Consider the following 27,953-nt stretch of genomic DNA (forward strand, 5'->3'; position numbering starts at 1 on the left):
AGCTTTAACATATAACCGTACGTGCGACATCGCGAAGATCAGAAGCGGAGACTGCATATGGAGCTGCAAACTTGAGAGACTAACCGAAAATGATTAACACCGGGTAAGTTACTTTTAGAATATAGATTTGCGGAAATTATTGAATGAGATATGTCTGAAATATACGATGCATGTATATGTGGTACGTTTGAGATTCACAAGATGCTGGTAAAAAACGGTATTTGAGTCTGAACACAATTAAGCTAGTAATTTTCAGTCAATCGTGCCAAATCGAGGGCCATGATGAGTGACGCATGCCATCGGGGTTGGTACGTTCCGGTCCTCGGCTAGCTGACTTTGCTGTGCTGCGGTACGACCGTGTTGTGGAAGTGGCCGGCTGCTACATTATTTGCCGGATGTGATCGAGGCCCCTTTTCAGTGTCTATTGTTGCGATTGTGATTTATATTGTCTGATTGTTAGTTACTCTGCAGTGATTTTCGTCTATGTCGTACGAGATGAAAATACAGAAGAAAATTTAAAGGGGGGGGGGGGGGTCACTTAATTTGCCTGGCCTTAATTGCCAAGCCCCTTGCCCTTGGCTAAAAAAAAAGTGCGATCAGCCCCGAAAATGTGGTAATGTTCAGTGGGGGGACGAGAGTACTCTATTCATAATTGTCTTTTTCGCTCCTCAGGGAATTTGAACAGGAATTATAATCCTGTAGGCCCCTAAGTATACATTGTCAGCCTTTGTGGCCATGCGTTTTGAATTGGGCCGCCAAAGGTGGATTTGTGACAGCTACCTGACAATTTAGGGTATATTATTTAGATTTTATCTGCTGATACAAGATATGATGTATTTAGTGTCAAAATGAAGCTTATGATGAGAGCAATACAGTCATACCAAACAGATTTTGAAAATAAAGTTGTTTCCCCTGTAAATTAGTGGTTAATTAGCAACATGTAATGGGTGGAGGATAATCAGGAGGAGCAATTCTCCTAGTAGCACACTGATCATACTATTGTTCACTTTTATTGATAATTCATCATGGTAATAGTTTAGATTAATTGTAACTGATTAATGATATAAAAGTGAAATTAGGCTTAATTATTCATTTTTTTAATAAGCTTATCAAATAGCTATATACCTGGCTATATACCATGACCATGCAAACAAAGCATCCTTTTCTATTAAGCAATGTATGGAAGCTTAAAAGTGCCATCCAGATGTTCATATAATCATCTCGTCTCGTCTATACATCTCTTAGGAAAAAGTATAAGATGACGAGATCTCGGATCTCATCATGTCCACATCTCGTGTGACAGACGATCAGATGGCAAGATCTGGGATCTCGTCACGTCTACATTCCGTGTGAGAGATGATCAGATGGCAAGATCTTGGATCTCGTCATGTATACATTTTGTGTGAGAGATGATGAGATGACAAGATCTCGAATCCAAGATCTTATCTATTCATCTCTTCCACTAAACTTCCACTCACACGGGATGTAGACATCTTGCAATTTTTTTTTTTTTAATGGAAATGTGGAAATGAACTTTAGAATTATTATCTGAGTCAGTACACACCAAATCAATCACTGACCATCACCCGACCCATTTGATTTTCATGGAATTCACACGGTCTATTAAGTTGTCTGACGGAAAATTCTAACATTTTTCGCCCATCCATTGCTAAGATACGTTTCCCATCAAATTAACTGACGGACTGTTCAAAGTTAACATATTTCTTTCTTGAACCGGGTGTTCTTTGTACAAAACCCATGGGAATGACAGATTTCGGTAGTCAACAAGTTAACTGTGCCTATTTTTTCTACATCCAGGAAATTAGCAGGGCGCACGCTGTTCATCACTGGTGCAAGCAGGGGCATTGGGAAGGCCATTGCACTGAAAGCTGCTAGAGATGGAGCCAATGTCGTCATCGCTGCTAAGACTGCTGAACCTCATCCAAAGCTCCCAGGAACCATCTACACAGCAGCAGAAGAAGGTACGTGTAGTTTGGCTTGCAGAAAAATTGGAAAGAGTTCCTTCTGCGACAGCCATCCTAAGCTAATAGTCCAGGAGCAAAATCTCATAGGGGCCCTATTTGAGGAGTTCGTACAACACACACCACATAAAAGGTTTGACACCATAGGGGGTAGTATGGACCCTCTAGATTACTGCTAGGTAGGTAGTAGTCTCAAAGAGTGAGATCAAATTTTTTCTACAGTCGAATTTAAAGAGCGATGTAAAATAGCAAAATATTGAGAAAAAACCAATAACCTTTAAAGGAGAATGAAACTCTTGGAGCAAGTTAGCTTTTGTGAAAGCAGAAAAATCAAAGAATAAGATCAACAAAAGTTTGAGTAAAATAGGACTAGCAATAGAAGAGTTATGAGCATTTGAATGTCGAGATCACCAATGCTATGGAGATCCTCCCATTGGCAATGCGACCAAGATCTATGATGTCACAGATGAACAACTCTTCCCTTTTGGACACTGAAAATATACCCCAAAACATATCTTTTTGCTCATTCTAATCATATGACAAACAATTCATCAATGATATAATGTTGTGAAACCTCTGTACTTGTCCTCTCATAAAGAGAACACCTCACCTTGTGATAGACTCGATAAAAGTGAGAATATAAGTGAAATAAGTACTAAAGTAATGAGGGAGTTGTACGTATGTGACATCACAGATCTTGGTCGCATTGCCAATGGGAGGATCTACATGGCATTACTGATCTCAATATTCAAATGCTCATAACTTTCTTATTATTCATTCAATCTTCCTCAAACTTTCAACAATATGTTTCTTAGATTTTCTCTTTGATATGGATTCAGCTGGTTTCAAGGGTTTCATTCTCCTTTAAGGGTAAGGTGAAATGTCAGTTGCCATATCTCCGCTTTTATATGCCATAAATAGGTCATTCATGTATCAAAATTTTGCTGGGTGAGAGCTCTAACGTTACAGTAACAATTAAAAGTGAAATGTAGATATCAAACCTTTAAAATAGGAATATACTCATGGCCAATATCCACTTCCATCTCAAGTAGATATGAAAAAATTGATACGATAAAGTGGTTTTGTGTTGTTAAACATGAGGCGCTCTATATAACTACAGTGGGACTAGATATGCGTTATAATAAAATGAAGATTTTGGCAATATTTTCAAACATTTCAAATATGTTTTAACTACATATATGATCACAATCTTGTAGTGCCGTTAGTTTGAGATCCAACGCTGCATGAATCAATTAGCATTTCTTGCTCACTGGGGATGTAATCTGATCCCAACCATATTCAATTTTCTTCCTTCAAACAAATTAAAAAAAATTTTTCTTTGAATTGTAAATTCTTTAATAGGGTTCGTTGGCCTAATAGGGGGGGGGGGGTGGTGTGGGGGGGGGGGGGAGCTTCCAAAGTCACCCCATCCTTTTTCCGAAGTTTGTCTATTTCTTGGAAAATTTGCAATTTTGAAGTCCCCATTGAGGAAGATAGCATTTCTACGATGTAGTAAACCCTCTTTTATTCGTTTGAAACCATTTAAGACAAAAGAGTAACCTTTTATCTATCTGTTATAAATAAAGAGGTGCTGGCAACCTTCTCTCTCAGGGGGGGGGGGGGGCTGCCAAAGTCACCCAGCCATTTTCAGTATTTTGTCTATTTATGTCAAAAACTGCCAATTTTAAGGCAAAAAGAACATTTCTGCTTCGGTCATGTTCGCTCATTTGGTTTACGTAGCAGACGATGCTAGCCTGCTAGTGTATAGTATACTTACGCAGACCCTATTGCAAATCAAAATAAATTCCGGACTCGATATTTGCTTCCTCAAACTGTAGCTATATTATAAATATCAGTAGGCAAAGCTTTATAGTACCAGAATATTGTTACTTTCAACATTAAATGCGTTAATTAAGTTTGTTTGGACTGTATTAATTGTTTCAAATGAAAAGGGTCTAGGAACGGAAACTATCATACGTTAGTCACGTGACTTTATACACAGAAATATGCCATGTTCAGCCTAGTCTGCTGGGCAAACCCTTCGCTCGAGTTAAGGTGGATGTGCAGCCTACTCATGCCTTGTGTACTGAAGGCTCTCTTGCGAAGGAACAGCAAGTTTTGTATGTGCTAGTCTTTGCGTGGAGGCACACTTGTTGATCAAAGTTCCAATGAGGGTCTGTGCCTGCAGACTATGTTCAGCCTGCTCGATCTCAAAGTTTGGGAGAAAAATGAGATGTAACCATTATACCAGTCATAAAGTATTCTACATCAAACTGTAGGTAATCTATTTAGCATTGAGATGACAATCAATCTTGACCTTTTTTACCCTTAGGGATATTCCAGTGGGAAAACAAAGATGCCAGGGTCTCGAAAATATGGATGGTTTCAGACCGTTTGCCATAGCAAGAGTTGCGAACATGGACACTTTCAAATGAACAGCGAGACGTAAATAGTGAATTAATTGTAATAATATTTACATCAAATTAATGGAATTGGATAAAATTTTCACACTATTTTCAATTTGGTGTGAGATTATGAATAGTTATAAAGATATACCAGGATTTCTGCAATATTACGTTCATGAAAACCACTGTTCCCTGTGTTGAAGCTGTGTGTGTGGACTTTCGGACACTCAAATGCACGCGACTAACCATTATGAAGCCACTTTTATTGTCATGAAATCACTTGGGGACAAAATAGTAGGCTTTTCTCTGTCAGCTATACATATGAAGAAGTTTGGGACATCGAAGCCTCTATCACACAGAGGGGCTGCCGAAGTTACACACCCCTTTTCCGTATTTTGCCTATTTATGGGAAAATCTGCCATTTTGGAGCCCCCATTCAGGCAAAAAGCTATTTCCGTTGTAAAGCAAGCCACTTAAATCGTCTTAATACTACTTGGAGACAAAAGAGTACTTCTTTCTCTACCAATTGCATATACAATTTTTGTAACGAAGAGCTAGGAATTCGAAGCCTACCTCCTCAGGGGCCTGCCGAAGTTACCGACCCCTTTTTTCGTATTTTGCCTATTTATGGGAATATCTGCCATTTTGGAGCCCGGCCCGTTGAGGCAAAAAGCTGCTTCCGCTATTTCCGATACAGCAAAAATGCCATTTTGCTCCAATGGGGATGCCAAAAGACGATATCTCCAAATACATATCAAGTATGAAAATGGGTGAAGTATCTTTAAACAGTTTCCTGTAAAAATAGGCTTAAATATGCCAGGATAATATTTTGAGCAAATATCTCAATAATTTGCAGGAGATCAATAAAAAAAGACTGCTTCACTAAAATAAGCATTAAATCTACTCCTAGGGCTTCTCTTCGCTTCCTATCTCTTCTCTTAGCCCTATCTTTTTTAATTGTCGTTTCCTCATGGTATTAAACGTATTCCGATTTCTGACAAAGGCACCTACTTTCTGGGTTTTGTTTGAAAACCTTCATTTTGTTATTAATAACGCATATTCAATCCAAGTAAAGTTTTATAGAGCGCCACATATTTAAACGCAAAAATCAATGTATCGTCTCAATCTTTTCATATCTACTTGAGATGGAAATGGACACTGGCCATTAGTGTATTCCTATTTTGAAGTTTCGATATCTCAATTTCACTTTTGAATGTTGCTGTAACGTTAGATTATTTCGATTTATTTTTATTTTGATACATGAATGACGTATTTATGACATATACCAGCGGAGATATGACTAGTTACATTTCACCTTCCTCTTTAAATTCAACGGTAGTAAAAGAGTGATACAAAAATTTGAGACTACTACCTACCTAGCGGTGATCTAGAGGATCCATACTAACTACCTATATGGTATCAAACCTTTTCTGCGGTGTGGGTAATACGAACACATTTTTCACAGGTCCTTGCTCCCGGACTAGAATTGCGACGTGGTAGTTTGGCCATTGCTAACCACTTGCCATGCTTGCTGAGCAACCAAGCATGCGCGGAACAATATCGTTCATCTTGGTTTAAGGTTCTCAACCAAGCAAAGAGTTTCTTTCACTTGCGCATGCTCGAGGCAGCATGTATTCAGCTGACAGACCCGATTCTGTGCCGCAACTGGGAGTTCATGAGAACCCCTGTGTTATTTTAGTTGCTTACTTCAATTTACGGCTGTTACTAAGCCTAAATTGTTTACCTTGACAGTCACTCACTGCTTGCCGTTAAGTGTTCATTGTCTCTTTAGATTTCTATTATTCATGCGATTTTACTCCAATGAGTGCATGTCGAAAAACTTTAGTATGTCAATTTTTAAAGCTATTTTAGGATTTTGCGGTACCAAACACTCATGCATAAACTTCTATTATAAGATTTTATTATATATGTTTGAGACAGACTTTTACCGCCACAAGCCGAAAAAAAATATTCAACCGACTAACCCAATGTAATGGGGCCTAGCTACCCCTTTATTAGTATTTTTTCATTCAAACCAAAACATTCCAAAACAATAATGGTGTTTAAAACTGTAGCCTTCAAAATACTAAAAATACAGATGTTGAAGCCTTATTAATACTTACAATACAGCTCTCTTCAAATACTTATAATGTTGTGTGTGTGTGGGTATGTAAACAAATCCTGACCAATCGCCGGATCCTATTTTGGAAATTTTGCATTCATCATACAATCAATATTTTTTGCCTTATTTCCCCACTATCTATGTTGCCTTTAGTGGAGAAAGCTGGTGGGAAATGCCTGCCATGCATAGTTGACATCAGGGAAGAGTCGCAGGTAGCTTCAGCTGTCGAGGAAGCCGTCAAGAAGTTTGGAGGCATTGATATTCTAGTCAACAATGCAAGTGCTATTAGTTTAACAGGTTAGTGTGTTCTGAAAGGCCCAGTCCAGCTAGAGTAAAAGAAGAAAATATATATATAAAAAAACACAATACTGGTAATTCCTTATATTTAGTCAGATAATGTATTTGGAGTATTGTATAATTTTATGTTCCAGTGCCTAATAAATTAAATATTATTAAAACTCAAAATCACAAGCTTTGATACATGGAAGTTATTTTACCAAGTTAGACCTTTCTATCGATGGCACCAGGGGCCCGTTTCATAAAACTTGTTATAACAAATTTGCAATTTACAGTTAAAAGCTACTGAAAACATACGATGTTATTGACTGATAGTGAACTTGTTATCAAAATTGCGCATTTGTTATTATTTTATGAAATGGGACCTAGCACTTCTCAACCATTGATCCATGGTGTACTGGTGGACCTATAAAAACTTTTCTAGGAGGGTAGTGAGGGGGGAGCAGCCAAGAATATTTGTCATGTAAAGAATTTTTTTCTCGCCTGCATGGCAGAGTGAGACTAAAGGCGTTGCTTTTCTGACGGCGGCGGCGTCGTCAACATTTACATCTTAAACAAGATTAAGTTTTTGTAATGTCATAATAACTCAAAAAGTATATGAACATAGTTCATGAAGCGTGGACATAAGGGTAATCTAGTATTACTGATCATTCTGCCCGAGTTTCAGGTCACATGACCAATATCATAGATCATTTAAGGTCAATGAACTTTGGCCGTGTCGGGGGTATTTGTTGAATTGCCATCATAACTTTGAAAGTTTATGGATATAGCTCATGAAATATGGACATAAGGGTAATCAAGTCGTAACTCATCATCTTGCACAAGTCTAACAATTAGGTCACATGATCAAGGTCAAATGTCACTTAGGGTCAATGAACGTAATATTACATTATTATATGAATGGTGTTTTTTGTGAATATTTATGTAACAGTCATTTTCAAAGTCAGCACTGCTTCTATATTGGATTGCATAATGTAGGCGAGACTGCCAGAGGCGCTCTGCTTGTTTTTTTTTTTCAGGCTAGTCCATTTACAAATAATTTATGGTTTTCCATTGAGTCTTTAATAATTATGAATGCCAATCCTAAATCAATTGTTATGTCTTATGTGATTGATTTTAGAGTCAACAATAAACATAATTGTTAATGCAGTATCATGTGCACATGGTATTATTATGCGTACTAAATGTTCTTTAAACGTATGTTATTAGTAATTAGGGCCATGTATTTTGAACTTTAAACCCCAATGTATTAAATCAATCAAATCATGTGATACAGTTAGTGCACCTTTTGGTATCAAAATGACGATACCTTGAACAGGGTTTGGCTCAATTGCTTTCTTAAATTACAATTACATGTACGTAATTGAAGGAATGTTCAATACAATTACTTTACAATTACCAATTACTTTTGTCAATTAAAATTTCAATTACTTTTTATAAAAGTCATAAATGAAATCAATTTGTATTCTGTATCTACTAGCACCACCTATTTCAACATATTAGTTACAGAGAAACTGACAAGATGGTTTCTGTTAAAGAGCGCGGATTCTGCCTATTACACTCTTTGATGCTGAAGCAATTACCATGAAAAATTAAGGTCACGAAATTAAATCATAAATTAAGTAATTTCATTGTAAAGTAATTGAATGTAATTTAAAGTAATTGACAGTACTTGAAGTCAATTACATTTGTTCCAATTGCAATTACAATTACTTTCCCTTCAAATACAATAACAATTACAATTATTCTAGAAACATGTAATTAATTACGTAATGGATCAATTACCTTCTAATTGAGCCCAACCCTGACCTTGAAACATATCATATTCAATCAAAACAAAAGTATATTTTTTCTAATAGGAAATACCTTGAGGATTTAAAAGTTATTAAAAAAAATTCAATTACCGGTGTAAAATTCATAATGTAGGGTCAAGTATTAACATCTTACAAATTAAAATATTTCACTTTTTATGACTGTCAAAACATTTATTTTGAACCGCTATTTCTTTTTTTTTCTTAGCCCATATATTAACTATCATATTTGTGTTGCAGATAAGATACCGTCAGGGTACTTGTTAACTTCATTAAAAAAAAATTAGATGCAAACTTTTATGAATGTTGAAAATGCAACACTGAAAAATTCACATCTTTCTTTACTTCCGAATTGCTGTTGGTGAAGAGATGAAAGATGGTTTAAGCATGAAAAATAAAGATTGAGTTCGTTCCCAGTTACTTTTACATAAGATTGAGATATAAAGGATGATTGATGCAAGACACAATTTGTAAAAATAATAAGTTTATATGCAAGTTATTTGCTGCATATATATTATGCGTACAATCTTAGGGAGTTTTCTTCTTCTTCTTCCTGTTACTGCAGGCAAACTCCTCAATTGGGATATAATTGCTGCAGGCGTGTGTGGCTAGTGATGAATTTGAATTAATGGTGTGCCCCCCGGATGAAAGTAGACATTTGAATTTTGTTTAGCCTTGTCTTAAAACCATCGACCGATTTAGCTTCACGTATGTCTACTGGTAGCAGATTCCATTCTGCCATAGTCCTCGGAAGGAAGGAGTACTTGAAGCAATCTTTTTTTGTTGTTGGTCGGGAGAAAGAGATTGACGATGATTTCCGTGTCCTGACATAATTTTGAGAGGGAGTTGTTAAGTATCGACCTACGTTGATTGAAGCACTGTGATTTACAGATTTATATAAAAGTGTAAGTCTTGAGATGGCTCTTCTATCTTCGAGAGATTTCCATTCAAGTGACTTCAGCATCTGGGAAACACTACTGGTTCTCCTGTGATCTTTACAGACGAATCTAGCTGCTCTTCGTTGAACTGCTTCTAGTCTACTGATCTGGTCTTTCGTGTATGGGTCCCACACAGAAGCACAGTACTCCAACTTTGGACGTACTAACACTTTATAGGCTGTTTCTTTTACATTACGGGGGCAACTATACAAGTTTCTTCGAAGGAGGCCTAAAACCCTATTCGCTTTGAATATGGTAGTATTAACATGATCCGACCAGGTTAATTTGCTATTTATCTCGACACCTAAGTAATTGTGACTTGTGACAACGTTTAGTCGTTTCCCATTCATATCATAGGTGGTTAGAAGGGGTTTCCTTTTATGAGTGACGTGCATGACATGACACTTATCGGTGTTAAATCTCATTTGCCATGTAGCTTCCCAGTTACACAGGGTATTTATGTCCTGTTGTAGAACTTTCCCATCATCCTGTGATTTTATCTCACGGTAAAGTATACAGTCATCTGCAAACAGTCGAACATGTGACTGTATATCTTTGGGAAGATCGTTGACGTACAGTAAGAATAGCAAAGGCCCTAAAACTGTACCTTGAGGGACGCCCGATCTTACAGGAACAGAGGCTGATGCTTCGCCTTCTAGTACTACCCTCTGAGACCGTTTAGTAAGGAAGTTTCTTATCCATATTTGGAGGGGTCCTGTGATGCCTGATTGGTTCAGCTTTAGAAGAAGTCTCTGGTGAGGGACGGTGTCAAAGGCCTTGCTGAAGTCAGTTATGATAACATCTACTTGGCCCTGGTGATTCAAAGTCTCGGCCAGGTCGTTGACAGTTTCAGCAAGTTGGGTTTCACAGGAGTGACCTTTCCGGAAGCCATGTTGTTCTTTATTTAGTATCCCATGTTTCTCGAGGTGATTCATAATGTTTGAGTGGATGATATGTTCTAACAATTTACATGGAATAGACGTCAACGAAACAGGTCTATAGTTGCTAGCTTCGGAGCGATCCCCCTTTTTGAATATGGGAGAGATATTTGCCCTTAACCAGTCCTCAGGAAGTTCTCCAGTATCTATTGACTTTTGGTAGATCTGTTGTAAAATTGGAGCAATGCTGTCTGCACATTCCTTTAGAACTGATGGTAGGATTCCATCTGGGCCTGGTGCCTTTTGTGGTTTAAGTTCTTTCAAGAGTTTTACAATTACCTGGCTTGTTATCACAATTTGACTGATACATGTAGATGGACAAGAAGAAGTTATATGTGTAGGTAGGTTGTGACAGTCCTCTTGAGTGAACACAGACTCGAACTGGCAGTTGAGGACATTTGCCCTGTCCTGCGGAGTTACGGCAATACTTCTTGAAGTGTTCAGAGAGGCTACTCCAGTAGAACACTGTCTTAAGCTCTTTATGAATTTCCAGAAGGACTTCTTGTTTTCTGTAGTTAAATTTTTCCCAAAATCATGTAGATATACACTGCGTGCTTTCCTTAGACTTCTATCCAGGTTTCGGCGTAGGTGTCGGAAAATAGTCCAGTCGTCTGCAGATTTCGTGCACTTAGCTTTGTCATATGCTTTCCTCTTTAAATTAATGAGTTTTTTGTGAGCATGTTTGAGCCAAGGCAAGTCGTTGTTTAACGAAATCAACTTTGTTGGTATGTGCCGTTTCATTGAAGAAGATAAGGAATTCTTAAAACCTATCCACAAATCATTAACACTCGAACTTCTTATTACCTCATCAGTAACTACATGTACTTTTGTTTTCGTTGTAAACTGAATTTTTCATTCATTTATAACGGTTTCTTTTCTTCGAAATAACTGTATGGACTCGACCTCAGTTTAAAATGCATTGCTTAACATGATATTTATATGAGCCCTAATATGCATTGTAGACACAAAAGTTGTTTTTCATGCATTGTCTTAATCTAGATACGGAACACACACCTATGAAGAAATATGATCTCATAAATTCCATCGATGCAAGAGGAACATATCTTTGGTAAGAAAATTGTGATCATTTGCATTTCTTTGAAGGTAATAGTGATTTAATGTGTTTGAAGCATTCCACGAATCACCCTCTCAGTGTTCATCACTGACAGTAGTTCTAAGTACATGAGTAAAATACAAAACATAGCACAGAATAAGCAACAAGTTGTTGGCACAGGCAGGATAAAGTGCTGGTCAATGGTCATATTTGTGGTTGATCATTCCAAGCTATATTTATATCCTCTAATGAATTTTGGTAATCTCAAGGGTATTCATTTTCATATTCTGATTTTTTGTCAAATGAAATGAATTATCCTCATCTAACTCACCTTGGGTGTTTTATAAATCTGTGTGTAAGTTACAAATTACTTTGTAAGCAACTGCTGACCCTCTTTTGAGAGCTAAATCAACATCAATGAAAATATTGAATACCAGTTACAAAAATAAAAGATCACCAGTTGCTCGTTAAGTCATTCGTAACTTTACATATTATAATATAATATTAATAGCTTTATGAAATTCCAGCCATGCCAGGGATGGCAGCAAGTAATAAAGAACCCTTCAGTTTACTAGTTAAATCTCCAAGAATTTGTCAGAGGTAGTACCAAAAAACTTTTGAAAATTTGTTTACGTTAAATTTGGATCAAGTTTGAGGTGAATTAAATTTAGCACTTCATGCCAAATTGGTGTCAATATTTTGCATTCACAAAAAGTGATCATTTGTCTATTTTACCCTGTCACAGAGAATATCATTCGTAAAGTTCTTTTTCTTGAATTTATATTAATGTTGAATTAACTCTATATGAAATCCTTTCAGAGTAATAGCTTTATGGAATATTTTGAAATATTTTGAAGAATTTGAAGTTATTTCTATGGTACACTCCAATATTTAATATGAATCTTCTCCCAGCTTGAATATTCAGATATGGTAAGCTTATCAAGCATTGTTTATTATTTCACTATTCAATTTGCAATATCAAGATAATTCGTTCGTTCAGGTTTCAAAGTACATTATGCAGAATTGTTCGTTATACAAACACACTTATTAGTAATACATGATTGATATAATTATGTGTTTACTACTTGATAATCTTTCTGTGTTATCTTTTTGTTTTTCATTGTAAATAAAGCTCCAGAGTTTGCCTTCCACATCTCAGAAAAGGAACCAATCCTCATATCTTAAATCTCAGTCCACCTTTGATCTTTGAACCCAAATGGTTCAGAGGTCATGTAGGTAAGTGTTAAGAGTATGTAAACATCATTGATTATTGATAGTATTTTTAACTTTATATACTTCGCCAAAGACTTATATTTCAGTTTTACAGGATGATTTTGCAAAGTATATTGTATATGACACGTCCCAGGCGGCAAGAGATGCAATTTATATTTATCATAAATCAATTGCAATTTTTTGTACATGGATGAAGTATTTATAGTCAGGTCAAGATTTTAAACAGTCAAGTAGAACGCCTCTTTCAGTCTCGCCTGCATTACGCAATTCGATATAGCAGCAGTGCTGCCTTTGAAAACAGCTAATGTATAATCATTCACAGAAGAAAACACTAATAAGATAATAAAATATTATGTCCCTTGACCCAAAATGACCTTTGACATGTTAAGTAAGACATGTGCAAAACAATCATTCATACTTGATTACCCTTATGTCGATGTTTCATGAGCTAGATCCATAAACTTTCTAAGTTATGATGCCAATTCAACACATACTCCCAGCACGGCCAGAGTTCATTGACCTTTAGATCTTGGCCATGTTCCTGAAACGCGCACAGGGTGTTCAGGAATACATTGCTGCTCTTATATACAGGTTTCATGAACAAGATCCCAAAACTGTTAAAGTTACATGTATGATGACAATTCCACCAATACCCCCCCCCACATTACCAAAGTTTGTTGACTCTAAAGGACATTTGACCTTGATTATGTTACTTGAAACTCGCGCAGGATATTCAAAGATACTTGATTGTTCTTATGTCCACTCATTAACTAGATCCATAAAATTTCAAAGTTATGATGATAATTCCTCAAATACCCCCCACATGGCCAAAGTTCGTTGACCCTAAGTGACCTTTGACCTTGATCAGTAACCTGAAACTCGCACATGATATTCAGGGCTACATGGTTGCTTTTATGTCCAAGTTACATGACCTAGATCCATAACTTTTTAAAGTTACATGTATGATGACAATTCCTCAAATGCCCCCAACATGGTCTAATTTCATTGACCCTAAACATGCTAAATGACCTTTGACCTTGGTCATGTGACCTGATACTCGCACAGGATATCCAAAAATACTTGACTGCTCTTATGTCCACGTTTCATGAACTAGATCCATAAAAATTCAAAGTTATGATGACAATTCCTCAAATAACCCCAACATGGCCAAAGTTCGTTGACCGTATGTGACCTTTGACCTTAATCATGTGACCTGAAACTTAGGCAGGATCTTCAGTGATACACTATTACCCTTATGTCTAAGTTTTATGAACTTGGTACATATTCTTTCTTTGTAATTAACGTCAGACATGTTATACTCCATTTTTTGCAAACCATCTTGGATTTTGGGGCACGGAGGACCACAGACTGTCTTTGTTACTTGTCCCAACGTATTTCTTGACCCATAAAACCATGGGTTAGACACCAACATCATATCCCCAAGACAGATATTATACAAACTAGGGTTTTTAGATAACAACAGCTATTTTAGACTCAAATTTTAAAGCCATCTTGGATTTTTGGACATATATGGACCGTTGACAGTCCTTGTAACTTGTCCCAGTTTACTACTTGACCCTTGAAATCACCAATGAATAAAACATAAGTAAAAGACACTAAAATAGGTAATAGATGAATTGTGATATTTAGGCCATGGCCAAGGGAGTCATTTTTATGCAATCTTGAATTTTCAGGTACCCTGGTCCTGGAGTGCTTAGGCTATGTTCACTCTTACCTTTTACCCCACAGTTTACGTCCTATGCACCGAAAAACATGTCTAGGGTAGGTAAAGTGTCGGTTGTCTTAATTATCAGTGAACTATGGCGGCCATCTTAAAAAAACCCACTTTCCAGAATGGGGATTTTGGTAGATTTTTAGTATGTTATTCCTGAGATCAAATAAGACCAACAACAGTTGATAAAAATCTTCGTTACAAGTTTTGGGGTTCAAAATAGAGCAAAAAGGGTGTAGAATGGCGGCCATATTGTTTTTTTGTCAATTTAAGGATTTTAACATCAAAATCAAGGTTGGCAAACTGCATATTTGGACTCAGCGCCCTCAAATTATGCTAAGACACTTCTCAATTCAGCATTTACACGATTTGCCTATGCAGTCTACTTTTCTCAAATCTGGACCTCACTATTATCTATTTATTTTTTTCATATATTTTTATGATTATTTTTATTATTACTATTTTCATTTTATTTTATTGATTGATTGATGTTTTTTTTTCAATTTATTTATTTATTATTATTATTTTTTTTTTTTGGGGGGGGGGTGATGAGAGACAGCCTAAAGGTTGATGTTATCCCATCAATAGAAATGTAATGATATTAGTGTACATGTAGAGGGTTAAACAACCTTATTGTTTTTAAATGTTATTTTTGTATTATTTTCCTCCCTTTTTGTCTTTCTTTCATAATCTTTACATTGTGGAAAAATCTTAGGATGGAGGGGGTAGTTACCCCCATGTAGCACTTCCCCTATATTCTAATATTGACTGTATATGTATTTTCAAATTACATATATGGTTTCTTGTTCATTTTTGGTAATAAACTCATTCATTCGTTCATGTCTCTCAGACTCTCATTAATATTGCGTTTTTTTACCAATATTTCTTTATTTTCAGCCTATTCAATAGCCAAGTATGGAATGTCTTTATGTGTACTGGGAATGGCAGATGAATTCAAACCTTATGGTATTGCAGTCAACGCACTCTGGCCAAGAACAGGTACCTAGTATTGTTCCTCCCAAAATCCTTCTCTCTTTTTGGGAAAAAAAACTTATTTCCCTCCCCCTCTCTTATGTTGTTGAAAAATTGGTATAGAAATTAAAAAGTCAATCATACTGAAGATCACAAACACAGATTAGCACACGTGGGACTGGTATTATTGTTGGTGGCAAAATTATCCATCTTCCTGCTGGATCGTGCATTATCTAATGAAATGAAAATCCATATTTTATTGTTTGAAACAGAAATCAGAAATAGAATTCCTTAAAAAAAAATCAATTTCCAATTGATGTGACCCAGATTTCGGTCTTAAATTAATCCAATGTCACCAATCTTGGCATGCTCTTTCTAATCAAGTAAAAGCTGTTAATTTTTCCCCAATTTTAGAGTGCATTAAAGAAGCACCTAAAACTGGAAGCTACTCGAGAACAGTATTACCAGTAAAACTCACACATTTTGTACAGTTGGTTTCTAGTATTGTAGATAATGTAGGGTATGTTAAAATATATTCTTGTTTCATATGTTAGGAAGATTATTGTTTGCTTCAGATGTTTGTAAATTATTTGACTGATGGATATGTATTTTTTATACCATATTACAGCACTTGCTGTAATTTATACATTTTGTCACAATATATTAATGTTTTATACTAACTATTGGACCCCATTGGAAATAAGCCTTTCGGCTTTCATGGGCTATCCTGTCAAGGTATTTTTCAATTTCATTGTAATCTCCTGTGATATTCTTGACGAATAAAATCAATCAATCAATCAAACCAAGTCTATGGCTGTGGATGATTTGTTGACTTGCCCCAGCGTCCCTCAATATTGGCCTTGGAATTTTTTTGCCGCCTTTTGATTTTTTTTCATACTTGTGCTGTACTACAGAACTGTGCCCTATAGGAAATTATCCTTGACCTGATAATATATTATTGAAGTTTAAGGCCTGAAATGTTCTGTTCATTCTATGTAGCCATCTGGACTGCTGCCATGGATAAGATCGGAGGCGAGTCGGAATCCACGATGAGGAGCTGTAGAACAGTGGATATCGTCAGCGATGCTGCATACGCTATCTTCCTCAAAGACAGTTCAACCTTCACAGGGAACTACTTCATCGATGATGAGATTATGAGGTCCGAAGGCATCACCGACTTGGAACAGTACTCCTGCGTGAAGGGTGAGTGAAAAGGAAAATTATGAAATGAAATAAAAAGTTATGAAAGTTTTATGCTTCAAATGTCAAATCACGAACTGCAAAATTTCATGTGCATGTATCATATCAGGCATGCATGTCGCGACGTGCATTATTATGCTTGAACTGAAGAGGCAAGATTAATACGGGGTTCATCTGTCTGGCTTTCGCCTTCTTACCTGCATTTGCTTTTTATAAGAGATTCATAGTTCTGTACCCTATTTTTTTTATGTCACTATAGGGTGCGTCATCTCCACAAATACATAAAGGTTGACAGTTTTCAAAGTAGTGTGAATTTGTGTACATGCAGTCAGCCATGAAAAGGCAATTGCATGAAAGCCTACCTGGAAAATACATCAAATAATTTTGGTGAATCCATGTAATCTATCCTGATGTCGCTATTGTATTCATGTTCCAAGTTATTTATGAAATCTCCTATCCATTAGCTGGCTATGATGCTTTATCTTCTTCCTTTTCCACAGGGTCTCCTCTCCTCCCTAGTTTCTTTGTGGGCCCCGATCCCAAAGCCAGACCAGGGGAATTCATTGGATCTTACCCAGATGAAATGACTGGAGGAGGAGGAGGAGGATCAGGTGGAGCTGAAACAGGAGCTGGTGGAGCCGTAGCAGCCATGTTTGATAAGATGGGAGGCATGCTGAGTGATAGTCATGTCCAGAAGATTGGTTCAGTCTTCCAGTTTGAACTCTCAGGTATGAAGGAAGTAGAGCGTTGCGGTTTTATTGGGTCACGTTTCATAACGGCTTGTTTTGATATAAAATGCACCATTGTTCTTTAACAACTTCACTATCAGCCAATCAAATTGAATGATTTCAGTAACTGAAAACTGTCAATGTACATTTGTTATTGTAGCAGGGTTTGTGAAACGGGCCCCTAGGCCAGTGTGCAGTTTGATATTCATGCCTGCATTTTAAGTATTTTACTCAATATTTTGCTTAAGTAAAATACTTTACCATTTTTTGTAATTAATTGCATCTAATTCAGCCGCCTATCAGACTTAAGTCATGCTTGCGTAAGTGCAGTTGCTTATAAACGACCGTAGAGGGCAGCAACACTTTGCAGTATTTCTTTTAGGAAGGTCCACTCTGCTCAGATTGTGTGACCACTCATAGCCCCTCCCCTCACTCAGAGAATTTTCTTAGTAAATTGTAGAGTTGATTTTTTTTTCGTTTGTTCAATTTTACAATTTTTTTTATTGATAATGGGAACTCCAAGAATGAATTTTATATATCATTTTTAGAATGTTATTTTTTTTTAGAAAAGTAAGATACAAGGTAATCATGATTTTTGTCGTTTGCACATCAATAAAAATACATAGTCTGACATTGTATTACCGTTCCTCTGCTAAATTATCATGCTATTATTATTATCATTATTTTATCCTTTTCATATATTACCGTCCATCATTTATATCATTGTTATCATCATTATGATTATGAATTCTATTATTTACAATCGTCATTCAAACATGATAAGCCCCACTGGGAAACCTTTTCGTTCCCCAGTCCCCGCCCCTTCCCCATCCTCTCACAAGACGGGCAAGAGTTACGATACGCCGCATCCATCACAACCACGCGCCACCACACGATGATAATTATAAACTGGTCTGTAAAGAGGCTACGCAAATTCACGTGTCTGTATAGGGGTGGGGTACCATTGTGGAGTACTACAGCTGACGTGAACAGCGCTACGTGTGCCACCCCCCCACTTTCCCCAAACCTCAACCTCCATCTCCCTCTCTCTCTCACACACACACATGCAACACGCACTACAGTACCGTAAGTAGTAAACACGGCGAGTATTTTGTAATGCAACCTTTCCTGTGTATACCGGCAGATATGGCAGCAAATATAGTCATTTTTTTAGGCAAATGATGAAATGCCTATATGAGTCATTTTAAGTAGGAGAGTAGGTTGGATCTCAGATAATCAGTGGTGTAGCTAGGATTTTTTTCCTGGGGGGTACCGGGGGGGGGGGGGGGGGGAGAACATTTTTTTCTGTGTATGTGTGTGTGTCATAAGGGCAGATCCGAATTTCGCCAATAGGGGTTAGGGCCCGAAATTATCTTCAACTATATTTTCCCCGATCAGTCAATTCTTAGCTTTATTCTTATAAGACAACATAAATATGAAATAATCTCATGAGCGCTATATATTAAAAGTGCGAGCGCGAAGCGCGAGCAATTTTTTTTCATTTTCATGTATTTTGTCCTGGAAATTCAACATTCTTGGCAATGTTTGTGATCCTGAACAAGATGCGTATGTAACTAGATAATTACTGCAAACGCCAAGCGCGAGCAGAATAAAAAAAAAATTATAACATGATCGATATAAGGACTGTTTACAGTTACCCACGAAGACGGTACATATTTCAATAATGGAAGCCCGAAGCGCGAGCTAAAATTTTTTGACATTCCGACCTAAAAAATGTCATTCTAAGTACTTTTTGTAATCATAAATGAGATAAGTATGTAACTAAACAATTGATGCGAGCGCGAAGCGCGAGCTGAAGAAAATTGAGATTTTAGACCTAAAATTGGGACACTCAATTCATATTTTGTAAATCATGAATAGGATATGGTTAATTGGGTATCATTAATAATGCGAGCGTGAAGCGCGAGCAGACACTTATTGATATTCTTATCTGAAACTGGATAATTTAAGCACATTTTAAATAAAGAACATGCAGGCTATCTTAATAAACATGCGTGCGCATGTTTTAGGTTTAGACCTAAAATCTGGGCGTACTTAAAACTCATTTTGTTTTACCTATCAAAGTCTTGTATAGAACCTTAGCTGCAATAAAAGATTAAAGGAGAGTAGGAGACTTTCCAACCATCTGGTGTATGTTGGAATAAATTTACAGTTTGATCATTCCAAGCTCTTTGTTTGCGTGATAACTTTACCACACATTCCTATGTGAAATGCTGTTCCTTTCCTATTTTTCTTTTGGCGCAATTATCCCTGCTTTCGATTAGAAAGATAAACAGCCATTGACAAATATATATGCATTATTCTCTCCAATACTATTAACCATCTAGGCAAAGAACCTGGAACGTGGTACCTTGATCTCAAGAATGGCTCAGGGTCAGCAGGCTCCGGAGCGCCCTCTAGTGACGCTGATGCTACCTTGTCATTAAACAGCGATGACTTCATCAAGATGTTTGAAGGCAAGATGAAAGCTACTGTGGCCTTCATGGGTGGTAAACTCAAGATCAAAGGAGACATGATGAAAGCTATGAAGCTGGAAAAACTCATGGAGGAATTCAAGAAGCTTGCATCGGCGGAGGCGCCCAAGGCTGAACCTGAGGCAGCAGCATCAGGAAGCAACGGGGGACAGATGGAAGAGATGATCACAAGGGTACGAGAGCTTCTGAGTGAAGAGATGGTCGGGAAGATCGGAGCCGTATACCAATTTGATGTTTCAGGTGAGGAAATCGAGAGGCCTTAACATTTAATTGAGTATTATTGTAATTGTTGTCTTAATCCTATCTAGGCCGGGGGGGGGGGGCCTCCGAGGCCCCCCCTCAACGATTCGCGCAATGTTTTCGCCGCGCGAAATTTTGTGACCGCGCTGCTCGCAGACTTTTTACTCTCAAGTCTTGCGCAATTTTGGAGACTAATTTTGCGTCACCCGGGTACGTGGTTCCAAAATTACGCAACATTATGTAAGTGCATGTCAGACCAAAAATTGCTCAAAAACGTGATTTTGTGTACAAAGTCAATGCAAATTGTGTTTTCAACCAAAAATCAGAAATGTATGATTATTTTTAGTTTTGCTGGTTTAAATGTATTAATTTTATGCTTTTTATGATCTCAAAGAGTCCCCAACAAATTTGATTGAAAAAACAATGAAAAACAAAAGGTCAAAAAAACAGAGAAATACATAAGAAATTGGAAAAAACAATATAATACATAAGAAAATGATTTGATATCGCAATTTTGTTCATGAACACTTGCTAAGAACACGACAAAGAGTTTCTATACCAATAATTAGAACATTTGGAGCTTTATTTAGGGAGTGAGAGCAAAAAGTATGATTTTGCATACTGATTACGCATAAATTAGCATAATCACTTAATAGCGATTCGCATGAAATAAATTACTATACAATTTTGTAGATTATGTCCTACACAACCCCGTGCCAATTTTCAGCGCGATCGCGCGTTCGACAGCCGAGATCTCAAGGGGGGGGGGGCCTAGGAGGCCCCCCCCCCCCCGGCCATATGAACTCCCAAAATACCCCGGCCTAGATAGGGTTAAGTTGTGATTTAATTATTGAAAACCAATTATTACCCAAATCTCTAATATTACAGGTCCAATGCCAGTATCAGCTCTTTTAACACTCAAATCATTCTACTGTGTGATGAATAAAATAGTTTTCTTTACCATTAAAGCATGGGGAAAGAACACGGAGATAAAGGAAACATACATTGTACAGGTTGTAACCCAATTTGGATGTTTCTGCATTCCAGTCATTTTAGCACAGAGTTACATTTAGTCATGTAGACCATGGTTCAAGTTGAAATTAAAACATTAAACATGTTAAAGAAGAGAAGGAGACATCCCAACCATGGGGTATATGTTGGAATAAATATACTATTTGATCATTCCATGCTCTGTGTTTGCTTATGATTTTTCGTGATAACTTTACCACACATTCCTATGTGAAATGCTGTTCCTTTCCTATTTTTCTTTTGGGCACAATTATCTCTGTTTTCAATTAGAAAGATAGAGGGACTTTGTTAAACAGCCACTTATATGCATTATTCTCTCCAATACTATTTACCATCTAGGCAAAGAACCTGGAACGTGGTATCTTGATCTCAAGAATGGCTCAGGGTCAGCAGGCTCCGGAGCGCCCTCTAGTGACGCTGATGCTACCTTGTCATTAGACAGCGATGACTTCATCAAGATGTTTGAAGGCAAGATGAAAGCTACTGTGGCCTTCATGGGTGGTAAACTCAAGATCAAAGGAGACATGATGAAAGCTATGAAGCTGGAAAAACTCATGGAGGAATTCAAAAAGCTTGCATCGGCGGAGGCGCCCAAGGCTGAGCCTGCAGCAGCGTCGGGAAGCAGCGGAGGGCAGATAGAAGGGATGTTCACAAGGATACGAGAGCTTCTGAGTGAAGAGATGGTCGGGAAGATCGGAACGGTCTACCAATTTGATGTTTCAGGTAAAATCGAGAGGCCTGTATTCTAACATTTGATTGAGTTTTATTGAAACTGTGGTCTTAAGATGTGATTTGATTAATCAGAGGAAACATACATTGTAACCCAATATACTTGTAGATATAGTAGATTCTGAAATTTGGTTATAGGAAAAGTCGTTATTTTCACATTGGCTGCCATTAGTTTTATATTCCCAAATAAAAACATCTTTGGAATATCTCTGTGTACATGATAAGTGACACTACTATAGCATAGTTGGATCCAGGGGGGCGAGGGGCCCGGACCCCCCCCCCCTATCGGCGGAGCAAAAAAAAGAACAAAAAAAAGGGGAAAAGAAAGAAAAAGAAGGGAAAGAGAGGAGAAAAAAGAAGAGGAAACATATGAGGAGGAAAACGAGTGAATAAAATAAGATGAGGGGAAGACTTGGAAAATAATTTTAAAAATCTTTCATGCCGGGATATAACATTTTCGCTAGCGCTTCGCGCTCGCATTGCCTTTTAGGTGATTTACATATCTTGCTCAATATGGTGCTTAAAATATCAAAATTTTAAGTCAATATACAAACATATTTCAGCTCGGAAATTGAACTTTCATTATTTTTGTTTAATTTACAAATTGATTTTTAAAAAGTGCTCTGTAAAAATTTCTGTTTTATGGCACGAATATTAACATTTTCTGCTTGCGCTTAGCGCTCGCAAAATTTGATTTGTCAGGTACCTATTATTTTCCTGTATTCCATAAAGTTATCAAAATATCCCTATTCAGGTCAGTTTATCGAAAATTTCGGCTTGCGATTTCCGCTCGCATTGATTGTTGAAAGATAATAACTCATGCAGCTTATTCATAATTACAAAAGTGCTTTAAATATCTAGTTTTCAGGCCATAATATTAACAGATTTCGCGCTCTCATGCTTAGGAAGAGAAATAGAAAGATAGTCATCATTTTCATATGATGACATAATGTCCTTATAGAATGTCCCGGTTCTACATCAAAACGCAAAGTAATAATAATGAAACATATCAGCTCTTTTTTAAAGGACAAGTCCAACATGATTTAATTTTAAGACAAAATTCATAAAATAAACTAAAAGCTCGCGCTTCGCGATCGCACTTTTTGAATAATGCTTATGATATTATATAAATATATATATAAATATACATACACGTATAAAGCTTAGAAGTGACTATTAGGACTATCCCTTCATAGAAAAAATAAGTTAACTTCGAGCGGCCGATCGGGGAAATGTGGCTGGAAAAAAATCCGCCCCCCCTATTGGCGAAGGCTGGATCCGCCCCTGCTATAGGGTCAGTAGTTTATTTGTATGTACGATAGTAAGGTTATTTTTTGTGTGCTTTTAAAACTGCTGTCTTTCTGAAGTACTGATTTTAGGGGCAAATCATTCCAGTATTCCAGTACAAAGAGAATAGTAATGCCTTTCAATGGTTTGCTGCTCGTCTTTAATGTAGCAAACTGGATTTGAAATCACTTTGTCAGCAGGATATAAATTTGAGTTATTTTGCAGTAAATTTAATTTTCTAAGAACTTGGATTTCGTGAGAATTTCAATTGTAAGGGTGCAGATCAAATTTATGGGCAGCAGCTGAATATTGAAACAATGTGAACGTAAAAGATATTAAAGCTTAACCCTATCCTAACTGCCTATTTTAGACCAGTATTTACGGGGTCAAATTGACCCCCCCCTGAGATCTTGGCCGCTGATTGCGCGATCGTCGCAAAAATTTGCACGCGCGTAGAGCCGGATGTTAACTACAAGACTGTATAGTAAAATTTTCAAAAAAGTCAATTGTTTATATTTATCAATTAATTATGCAAATAAGCGTATGAAATTTGCCCTAAATTAAATTTAACAAGTTACAAGGAAGGTTAGTGGTCTGGTGTGTCCAAAAACCAAAGATGGCTTCCACAAATGGAGTTTAAAATGGCTGTTTATACTTAAAATGGACATAGTTCGTTTCACATCTGCCTGGGAGATATGATTTTGGTGTCTAGACCATGTTTTCAATGGTCAAAATACATTGGAACAAGTTACAAGGACAGTCAGTGGTCCAGTATGTTCAAAAATCCAAGATGGCTTCTAACAATTGATCTTAAAATAGCTGTTGATACTTAAAGCGGACATAGCTTATTTCATATCGGCATGGTAAATGTGATTTTTGTGTCTAAACTGGTTTCAAGGATCAAACTATACATTAGGACAAGTTGCAATGGCAGTCAGTGGTCTAGTATGTCCAAAATTCCAAGATGGCTTCAAAAATGGAGTAAAATTTTTTTCTGATGTTACACATAAATGGACATGGTTTGTTCAATATCTGTCTGGGAATATGAGTTTTGTGTTTTAACCATGGTTTAAAGGGTTAAGTAATGCACTAGGGCAAGTTAGAAGAACAGTCAGTGGTCTGGTATGTTAACAAAAAATCAAAGATGAACTTTGACCTTGTTGTAGGTAATTGTAAGTTTATGGATAAAGTATAATGAAATGTGGATAAACGGGTAATCCAGTATCATTGCTAATCTTGCACAAGTTGTAGGTCACTTGATCAAGGTCTAAAGTCATTTAGGGTCAATGAACGTAGTAGCATATTATTATATGAAGGGTGTTCTTCTGAATAATTATTTTATAGTCACTTTCAAAGTCAGCACTGCTGCTATATTGAATCGCGTTATGCAGGCGAGACTGTCAGAGGCTCTCCACTTGTTTCTTAACATATTGCTATTTACAATTCATTCTGAAATTAGCTTTATATAAGGTAATTCCTTTGCCCTTGCTGATGGGTGGTACTTCAATACTAAACCATCTCCTTGTAAATTTCCCCCATTAATTGTTCCCCCTTTCATCGAACAGGTGACGAGGCAGGGTCATGGACTCTGGATCTCAAGAACGGTTCAGGATCCGCCCAGGCCGGTGCCGCCGAGAACCCAGACGTTACCATGATCATGGACACCGCCCTCTTTGTCAAGATGTTCCAGGGTAAGACGAACCCAACCATGGCCTTCATGGGCGGCAAGCTGAAGATCAAGGGAGACCTCGGGAAAGCCATGAAGCTGGAGGGTATCATGAAGAAGATGCAATCAAAGCTGTAGAACTAATTTGAATGTATTCATATGGACTTATTTTATTGTGAGGTTTTATAAACCCACAATTATAATGCCAACGTATGAGATGCCTAACCAGGGCAAAGTGTCATTAAAAATACAATTGACTTTACAATTTATTGTTATAGTAATTCTATGAAAACCTTATACAGCAAGGTGATTACAATTGGTTGGAAAAAAGCCTCACCAGGCCTCTGCATCATAAAAAAGTACAGACAGGTGTATTATTTTTTTTGGGTGTTTGTTTTTGTTATGTGAAAAAGTTAATAATAAAATATTATAATCAATTTTGTTAAATGTTGTTGCAGGGCTTAAATACTTCACAAATTCTAATTCGCAGTCAATCCGCTTGGCCACAATACTCCCATATTATTTCTTTAAGCAAAGATATTGAAATTAAAATACAGGTGAATTTGAATAGTAGGATTTCATGAGACCACAGATATTGTTATGACTACGCCAAATCAGAGTTAGAAGATTTACATAGCATTGCCTTTTCGTATTGAGGGTCGACTCTTGCAGACTTAAATTGTTATTATTTGAAAACTGCAACAATTCTCCATTTATTACTATACACGTGTCTCGATTATGAAATAGATTGATACCAGTTGCTGCCAAATGTTTATCTGTATTATCCTGTGTCAAATTATCCTTAATTTCAGAGTTAATCTCAGTTTTTATTCTATGATTTGTAATTAAATAATAATATCATTGAAGTCATGTATATTGCTCTCAACTATTGCTGTGAAATTATCTACATTCTAAAAACCCTATAAGGATTTTCATTGCAGGGTACAGGGTAGATTTGAAAAGATAAAACTGACTTAAAACAATACTTCTACTTTTAATGATTGAATGCATGTACATAGTATAAGTTACCAACATTTGAAATAAAATCAGCAAGAGCATTTCATGAACTGTGGTGCCGTCAGTGAGTGGTTTGCACTTAGCTCTCAGCCATTTACATCCAGACTTTGTTTGAGGAAAATATACAAGGACCGTTTTTCTGTTATCTTAATATTTGAAGGCGTTATGTGTTTTCTTGTGCTAGAAGGGCAGCATTTGTAAATCACTTTGCACATTCCTAATGTAGTATACTTATGCAGGAAACCCTGTACAAGTAAAGTGTTTGATAGCGATGTCCTCTATCCAGTGAAAAATGCAAGGTCTAGCTTGGAGTTGGGTCGTGTGGTCCAGTGGTTAGAGCATTGGTTGGACTCATAATCACAAGGTTGTGAGTTCGAATCCTCACTCTGCCATTATATCCACTTTGATAAAAAGGCCCGAGAGTAATATATGTCGTCTATAAGGTCAGCCACTATGACTGATTAACCTACATGTAGACGTAAAATGTTTCCTAAGTAATTGGTTATATACCAGCTTGGCATTTACCACCAAAACGCTGTCCTGCCGAGTTCCTACGGGAGCTACCATAAACAGAAACAGAAACCTATTGGCCCGTCGCATAAAACATTTTAATGGTAACTTTGCCGTCCAGTTGTAACTTGGAATCCCTGATCCCGATACACCATATCTATGGTACTAACCAATTGATGGAAAAGTTTACTGTGAAAGTAACCTTTCTACAACATGGCTCTCATCTTCACCATTGCATAGTCAGGATGACGATTTCTTTGAAGAAAAAAAACGTGAACTACCAATTCACCTTGAATTAGGGATCGGTTGCAATTAATATTACAGAAGTGGCCCATTGCATTAATAGTTGAAATCAAACTTAACTCCTAAAAGTGATCCTAAATTGATTTCCAATCCGTCAGATTTGTTTATTTATTTAAGCTAATCTCCTCACACGGTCTAAGCTTTAAAGTAACTGTTTTTACATGATTTTGTCCAACCAATAAATATTTTGGGGTCTATGTCTTAGAATTACATGTAGATTGATAGAAAATGTTATGTTCATTCCCCTTTACTTGCCATTAAGGGATAATATTGAGCACCCTAATAGGCGGTGGTTGTACGACTATCTCATTATATGACTAAATATATCATTTGTATCATTATGAAAATACTATGTACATTAGGTTTAAAACATAAATGGATTCAATTATAGAATTATTTGCAATCAAATTGATTAGAATAATGATTAGAATAAAGGAACTCTATTTGTGAAATTATATTGGTCGGTTGAAATTTATGGATGATTGGTTGATTTCGTGCTTACAAAGCGCACATTTTTTAACTGTATTGATGTAAATGCAATGAATTAACTGATTAAAATTAATGATCTTGTATTGTCTTTGCTTTTAAGTTCAAATTTTCCCATACTCCATGATGAAGGACTTTATATTTTAAAGCTCATTTACATTATTTGTACAAAATGAATATTGATTTGAAACTGACTGAATTTATCGTCCGGTTATTCGCCTTGAATTAAAAGATACAAGATCTTTCTCATTGTCAATTAAGTCCATTTTATTTGAATTAAGATAATAATGATAATAATAGTATAGATAATTATACAATGATAATAATATCAATATAAATAATAATAAGAGATGATAATGTTAATAATATTCATGATAACATTGATAATGAATAAAATAATATTAAAGGGTACTCACGGCTGAAAATATTATTTAACTAGAGTAAATTCATTTGTAACTTGGTAAAACACTGAAAATTTCATCAAAATCTGATAAATAGCGAAGGTATTGATTTTCCAAACAAATTAGCAATATTTTGTGAAAACGGTTATATGCACTCCGTCATGAATATACAATTATAGGTAGGCTGACGGTTTCGGTTACACTTCGTAATCCCGAGGGTTCGTAATTCCGAAGGTGCTTTATTCCGACGGTTCGTAATTCCGAAACACGTAAATTGCCTATACCTCGATGTTCGTTAATCCGAAAACGTAAAAGGGTTGGTTAATCCGAACATATGTGGCGTTATTCCGAAGGTTCGATAATCCGAAAACGAAATAA

General features: G+C 36.6%; 1 protein-coding gene across 2 annotated transcripts; it reads left to right on the top strand.

Annotated features, from left to right (window-relative positions):
• LOC129271057 (hydroxysteroid dehydrogenase-like protein 2) lies at positions 1-27,427 on the top strand. 2 transcript variants are annotated; one of them, XM_064106175.1, is made up of 11 exons: positions 1-103; positions 1,819-1,982; positions 6,663-6,806; positions 11,493-11,562; positions 12,680-12,783; positions 15,410-15,511; positions 16,484-16,687; positions 17,185-17,412; positions 19,761-20,147; positions 21,516-21,899; positions 24,758-27,427. In XM_064106175.1, exons 1-11 carry the CDS (start codon positions 90-92, stop codon positions 24,994-24,996), a joined length of 2,040 nt encoding a protein of 679 aa, XP_063962245.1. In that variant the 5' UTR covers positions 1-89; the 3' UTR covers positions 24,997-27,427. The 2 variants fall into 2 exon arrangements, with proteins under 2 accessions (XP_063962245.1, XP_063962246.1); XM_064106176.1 differs by lacking the exon at positions 19,761-20,147 and having other exon boundaries at positions 58-103; positions 24,758-27,271.
• Positions 27,428-27,953: the final 526 nt, after the last annotated feature.

Source organism: Lytechinus pictus, chromosome 11 (genome assembly GCF_037042905.1).
Source record: "Lytechinus pictus isolate F3 Inbred chromosome 11, Lp3.0, whole genome shotgun sequence".
Taxonomy (NCBI): Eukaryota; Metazoa; Echinodermata; class Echinoidea; order Temnopleuroida; family Toxopneustidae; genus Lytechinus; species Lytechinus pictus.

What these genes read in the sequence shown, in the direction of transcription:
- LOC129271057 (XM_064106175.1), top strand. An exon ending in CTTCCAGTTTGAACTCTCAG is followed by an intron (nt 17,413 to 19,760) that starts GTATGAAGGAAG and finishes TTAACCATCTAG; the next exon opens with GCAAAGAACCTGGAACGTGG. An exon ending in ATACCAATTTGATGTTTCAG is followed by an intron (nt 20,148 to 21,515) that starts GTGAGGAAATCG and finishes TTTACCATCTAG; the next exon opens with GCAAAGAACCTGGAACGTGG.